This window comes from Convolutriloba macropyga, unplaced genomic scaffold (genome assembly GCF_964194025.1).
Source record: "Convolutriloba macropyga unplaced genomic scaffold, txConMacr16.3 SCAFFOLD_2479, whole genome shotgun sequence".
In the NCBI taxonomy this organism is placed as follows: Eukaryota; Metazoa; Xenacoelomorpha; order Acoela; family Convolutidae; genus Convolutriloba; species Convolutriloba macropyga.
The window spans coordinates 26,985-34,085 of NW_027451983.1; the positions used below are offsets into that span (position 1 = coordinate 26,985).

General features: G+C 33.0%; 1 protein-coding gene across 1 annotated transcript in view; it reads left to right on the forward strand.

Moving 5' to 3' along the window:
- The window catches only part of LOC142357097 (uncharacterized), a gene marked incomplete at both ends in the record, with an annotated part of 32,416 nt that extends 25,970 nt beyond the window's left edge, over window positions 1-6,446 (forward strand). The window contains 3 exons of the mRNA XM_075408798.1: window positions 277-383; window positions 3,496-3,758; window positions 6,295-6,446. Of these exons, the coding sequence (XP_075264913.1) occupies window positions 277-383; window positions 3,496-3,758; window positions 6,295-6,446 (522 nt within the window). The remainder of the gene's footprint in view (window positions 1-276; window positions 384-3,495; window positions 3,759-6,294) is intronic.
- Between the last annotated feature and the right edge of the window lie 655 nt (window positions 6,447-7,101).

Sequence of the window (7,101 nt, forward strand, 5' to 3'; positions counted from 1 at the left end):
CACGCACACACACACGCACACACACACAAACACACCAAACACACACACATACATACATGCATAAATATATCTTTGTATTATAAATACTAAGTTATAGTGAATTCGTAAACATAATGAATCATTAATGGTTTGTAGAGCTGAAAATGTTTTCACAGCTCAACTTGATTTTGTTTATTCACCACTCGATTTTTAAATTGTGAGCGCAGATTATATTCAGACATTTTCCAGTTGATTCAGGGCTTATATTTATTGATGTTAATTTAATTGACTTTTCAGAGATGAAGTTCATAGCCCAAATTAGGGTGATGGAACTGTGGTCTGATCAGCTCTTGGACAAGAATTCGGAGTCTTACGCATACGTCGCGAGCGCTATTGTCAAACAGGTATGTTTAAACTACAGGTAAACCATCAAACGGAACAACTGAATACACTGGCCGAGAACTTGCACACTTCTAAGCCAAAAAGCGCGTTCTGTTTTCTTTACCAAGGAAAACAGCAAAAATTCCTCTTTGGAGTTCTTTTCCTGCTTTTGTTCTAGAGAAGTGCGCATTCAAACATGCCTTTTTGAGGTTTCAAGCCAGAATAAGCGGTAATTTCTGTCTATAGACCACGAAAACTTATATTGTTTCGTTCATATCTTCGTTCTGATTTATCGTATGAAAACCCTCTGTATTGTCATTCTGTTTTGAAAACCAAGAAAACATCATCAAATTTCTCCAAATTTTAAACAGAAACGTCCGTGATACCAATTTTAGTTGTTTTGTGGCGCAATTTTATTTGGTTTCGGAGTGAGTGTTGTTCTCCTCTGTCAAAAATTTTAGTTGAATACTTCAGGAAAAAGCAAAAAGCAAAAAATGATCCAAAACTTTGCACCCTCTGTGTAGAGCTTTCAGAAATTTTACAAATCTATAGAATCAAAACCAGATTTACAGAAATGATATTGGATCAGTTCTGTTTCCATAGTTACCGAAAGTAGCCTGCTGCATTCGACGAGTGACCTCCAATAATTCACCAGCTTATTTTGAATATCAAATGAACGAAACGATTCCTAAAATGATATTGACAAAACTGGTTATGACAGCTATATTTTAAGATGAAATGATATAATTTCAGATCTATTTAACTTTTTGAAATAGTTTATGTTCCGTATGACTTTTCGATTATTGTTTTTCGATATAGGATGCCATCTATGTCAAAGTTGACCGCGGGGGGGGGGGGGGTTGAGTTTTTCCTGATCGAGTTCACAACAAAAATGGAAAATGCATTATACCCGTGGTTTCATCGCTATCGTAATGATTGTTCTTTTCACTGACAGGTGTCAAATGATTTTAATTGATGCAGTATCTTCACTGCATGACCAGACGGAAATGCATGACCCGAAAAAATTTTTTTTAATTTAAAAACTTTTTTATTTAATTTCTATTTTTAGTCGTAAAAAATTGCACAATTGGATAATACTTAGCTATACTCAATTCTCAAATTGATCTGCAGTTAGCAGTCACTATGTTTTTAATGGAAATAATAAATTGGAATTAGTATTTGCAGAAAAAAAAACATTTGGTTTTGTTTGTTGTTATATTGATACTTATTATTGCATTTGTTTGACAAGGAGATTTCAAAATTCTGACCTCTTTGTCAATGTTGTCTGTGTTTCATAATAAAAAACTTTAAATAGCTCAGGGGAATACGTTGTTGCTGTTCTGTTTGTTAAAAGAACCGCAACAATTAGGTTACAACGTTTGATCCTACTTTCTATCTTTCATATAAAATGCCGATAATCTTCAGTGCCAGAAGTTAAAATGTCAGTAATTCCTACTTAGCCAGATGTTGAACTCCGTTGACTTTGGACCTTTTGAAACGTACGCATTTGAGGGTTTAAGCACGGTTAGGTGACTCTTTAGGAATCACTTCGAAATCCTGACTTAAAATATCGAACCACTTCGTAGTTCTCGACGATAAACTCCAGAAGATCTCAGTGACTTCAACCAGAGTCACGTAACCATTACTTCTTTTATCACGTAGTACAAATTGACTGCCGTTGATATCAAACCGTTGATATCAAAGTTTTAGCAAGAGAACTGTTCCTCCTACTTGCTTTGTAAGATTTCTCTGACAAAAGTATGGCTCGTACTAATTCTGGTAAGACTACTAAGATTTCACTGTCATTACTATAAGCTTCAAGAAAGACCCTCAACAAAAATTTTGGACAAAAATTTTTGCCTGACATTTGTTTTTTTCATTTATCGCATATAAGAAACAGGTACAAACTAGGAGTTTCAACTTAAATTCAAATTTCTATTTAAAGACATCATTAGCGATTGCACTTTGCTAAGTCTTAAAGCTTTGATTTTAAGTTATAGTTTTAATTTCAGATAGTAGTTTTGACTTGGCGGCTTTACCAAACATTACAAAACATTGCAAAATATGAGCGTTTTTAATTTGATACGTTACAAAAAAAAGAAATTAAGGTAAATATAATTTATCAAAATTTAAATAAACTTTCAAAATTTTACCTCTCATGAATTTAAGGTAAGGAAAAGTAAGGTAACAGTTACCTTAACAGTTACCTTAACCTTACCTTAACTTTAGGTTACACTAACTCCGGTAAAGTAAGTTTACGTTGAATTTAATTAATGTTAGGGCTGAAAATTGAGTGGAAATGATGTTTTGGTCCAATTATTCTCCCAAATGGTGTTTATTTTGAAGAACTAGCTTGTTTTGCGTCACCTCAAGGCTATATAATATCAATCTTTTGTCCTATATTCTTGACAGAGGAGAACATTTCTAAATAAAATAACTGAAAATCTCTTTAGTGTTGGTAGTAGTTAAACTTTACTTAGTCTTACGAACTCTTACTTAACTCATACTTAACCTTCTTACGAAGGTAGAATTACTAAATCTTACTGACGCTTACTTACTTTGTACAGTTCGGGAGATAGCTATTCGACTGTACAAAACTTTTGTCTGGCAGTTTGCTCACTAACTACTACTAATGGGTTTTGTAGCAGATTCTTTACTGGAATGCCAAATCTTTTAAGTTGATTTCGCATTCAATCGTACCAAATTTTTTCCAAGTTTGTGCGATTCTAGAATAACTATCGTCGAATATCTAGGGTTCTTAGGAACATTTCCTGGTTTACTTTGCTAAGATTTAGCAAGAAATGTTGGTGTTTGAAGTTTTTGGTACGATGTTCAAAGTTTTGCAAGAGATGTCGGGTCCTTCCCATTATATAACCCCACAGATTAGTGATTATATTACCTATAACCTCCCGTCTTGGTAATTATACCTTAATGGGGGGCTACTTTGTATGTGTCTGTGTGTGTGTGTGTGTGGGGGGGGGGGGTTGTATTGGGAAAGACCCGAAATATTAAGACCATGCATGTATTATCAAGGTGTACCAAGTTTCGATTCACTGGTTTGACAGAAATTATAAAATTTGCTGATCACGGTACCTACAGTTTTTCCCCTGATCAAATTCTTTAGTTTTCTGATAGATTCAAGATGCAGTGACCAGGTCACCAATCCTCCGTGGCAAACTTCTTTCGATATCATTTCTGGGCATTTCAAAAACTGACTTCATGGTCTATCTGGATATGACATTGTCCCTGGTCGCGAGGGGATTTTCAAAAAGAGAGAAGCGACAGAGTAACGCCTTGCCGTTCCTCTCAGAACAAGAGATTCTAGATGAGATCGCATTTCATATACAACAGCAGCCGGGTGACTTACAACTTGCCCCGACAAGCCTTGAAGTTGCTAGGTATGAAAAGTAGATGATATTTTTTTTGATTTCTAGTAGACAAAATTTGCGCCATTTTGAACCAGGCATCGAACTATATAAAAACTAAAAGAAACTAGAAGAAATTAAAAGAAAGTGTTGGATAAATTAGTGGAGTTTAATGGTTAAACAGTATTGGCTATTGGTTACCGAAACCGATAACCTAAAAAGAGGAATTCTTCACACCGAAAAAGAAGAGTTATCCCGCGAGATTTTCGGTAGTTAACTGTGACCCAGCTCCCTGTTTATTAATTCACGTTGCCATTTTCATTGATTTTTCATTTCCATCAGGTGTTCACGAGAAATTGTTATGTATTCAAGAAAAACTAATCAAAGCATTTGTTTGTATAGATAGTTTTTAAACCAAGAATAAAAGTAGATAGAGAAAACGTAAATGTTAATGCTCTATTGATTAGAAATCACCCAAACTTGAATCAAAAAATTTTTTATTTCACAAAGTTTTTCGATGTGCTAAAGACCTTTAATCAAACGACGCTCCATACAATGAAAAATTTAAAATTTCTTTAAATTTTATCGAACTTGTCATTGTTTTCCGCAATAGCTTTTAATACTTGTCTATTAGCTGCAAATGAAAGAGAATCTAATTGCTAAGAAACTATAAAACGTACATCGCATTACTAATCGCAGATTTAAGAAACAAATTGCGTGTTAGAACTTACGTATATAATGACTCCCAAGAAAATTTGTTCATAGAATTGGATTATGAGCAATTGATAAAGAACCTCGAAAATTAACTTTCATTAAATTGAATCAATTTTCTTGGGTTCGATTAGATTTATGGATGATTGAAATGCACTATTTGCAACTTAATGTTGACTGCAGTAAAAAAAACGAATGCAAAAGAGTATCCTTTAACACACAAAATTTGCAATTTTTTTGTTTTTGCCGTTATGTTTTAATGGTCTCAGCCTAACATGAGATAGAGATCATTGAGCTAGCTTTCAATTCTGTTTTTCCAACTATTAATGCATTTATTATTAATGTATGTTTTCTTTTTTTTTTGTTCTTTTCTGCAACACAAGTTGGTGATCAGAGTTGTCAAAAACAAAATTAACAATATGAGAACAATACTGTTGTTATTGTAGCTGATATAATTATAAAGCACGAATAATCAAAAATAGCAAACAAATTTCTGATATCCTCTGCTCTTTAATAACTGAGTGCACAGAATTAATTATTGATTTTTTGGATTAATTATGTGTTACGTTTCAAATTTTTTCGTATTTTTAAAGTTAAAATGTTAAAACAAAGAGTTAATTTCAAAAGCTTGAATTTTATAGGCAATCAATCAAAGGGTGATCGAGTTGCAATCAATTACAAAGGCAATCAATGATAAAACCGACAGCATCATATGTACAACAATGTGTGTTTATATATACCGCTTTTTACAACATGGCAGGAACCTTACTTTCTTGAAAAAAACTAGCAGTTGAAAATTTGGATGCTCTACTGTACTAACTCAAAATACTCTAAGTGAAATAGAAGCTTTTTCAGGTTATATTGATTGGATCTTGACTATAAAACCATTTTAATTTACTTATTTAAATTGGAGTTTCTATCATTACTAATTTTCAAAAATATATATTTGCAAAATTTACGAAAATTTTCATTCGTCACCGATATACTGATCTAATCCATCGTTGACCGAAAATGACCGCTATCGTTACTCAAATTGTGAATTTAACTTAGTCAGGATCTCTAGTCTTAATGAAAGTAAATTTTGGTTACAAAAATTTCGATTTTTTTTAATTGTTCTTAGTGTACTCCTCTTAGTGGAGGGCAAGTTCTTTAGAGTATCATTAGATCTTTGCACTGTTTCGTTAGAGCACTTATAAACGTTGTATAATGAACGCCAAGTAAATTAGCACCCATTATTTTCTTGAAATAAAAATTCAATTTTTGAGGGAAATTTATCCTTTTTAAAATCAATTGTCGGAAACAATTGCACCATCGATTCCCCACACTAGTCCTCCCTGCACTCTTCTTATTACCAAATCGATGAGCTCTAATCCAGTTTCACACTAAAAACCAAGTTGACACAAGATTGCAATTTGTTCTCATTTTCTCTCCAATGTTTTACACAAGTGCAATCTTAGCCATAGTTGAATAAACCTGAAAACATATCACATCTCATGATGACTTTCTTTTTAATGTGAAACTTTAATGGAGCTCATCAACTTTATATTGGGATTTTTAGTGAGCAAACGTTGCATTTCATCTGAATCTCATTGGTAGACAAGAGGAATAGTGTAGGTGGAGATCAATGGAGTAAAAAAAAGTTTTTTCGAAACATGATTTTAAGTTGGAGTAATATTGCCTGAAAAATTGAATTTCTACTGCGTGAAAGTAGGGGGCGATAACTTACTTTTGCAGTTCAGTATATATCAGCTGTGTAAGTTAAGTTGAGGAAAGGTAGATTTAAATAAACAAAAGAGTTAAATTTCGGTTTTTCTTAATTTTGTTTAGTGTGCGTAGCAATTATTTCTCTTTTCTTCAGATTTTCAGATGGATTTGTGGAGAACGGAGACATGAATCATGCGAACGAGGATGAGGGATTGCTGGGGATGTTCAACAGGTCTGAGATGGATTTAACCTGTCACTGGGACGGAATGGAAGTCTTCATTCCCATCAAAGCTAAATTTAACAATAGTTAGTATGAGAAACGCTTTTCAGGATGGGGTACTTCATTAGCTCGATCAGTTATTCGTTTTTCTTGTTTTATTTTTGTAAAAAATTTTGAAGAAAATTGGAAACTAACAAAAAATATGTTTTTCTGTCTTGTTTATGGCAACAATAGGATGCTATCCCTATCCGCTTCTCTCTTTTACTAATACTTATTGCTTGATCGGAAACTACGAACAGGCTTTGATTTCTGATTGGTAATTTATTTCAACATTGAAATCTTCAGATACCATTATCAATCAATCTATTTTAAGCGGATTTGATTGTTTTGGCCATTTTTAATTGACATTCTTAGTCAGTACTAGATTTTAGGTTGACTTGAGACCTTTCAAAAGCGGTAACATTAATGGAAACGTTAATATACTGAAACCAATCAGAACAATTACAAACATTTGTTGTTTTTTGTAGGAAAGTAAACTCTTAGTCCGTGTGCGCAGAAAAACAATTTACAAGAGGTTTTATTATATGTATATCTTTACTTTTTAAACATTTTTTGACAGATAATGTTCTCATAGCGATCCCACACTAAATGTTCAATTATCAAGAATAATTTTTTTTTAAAAAAAACTTTGCAATCATTGAATCATCAAAACGCTTCCGTTATGACATAACATCAGAGATG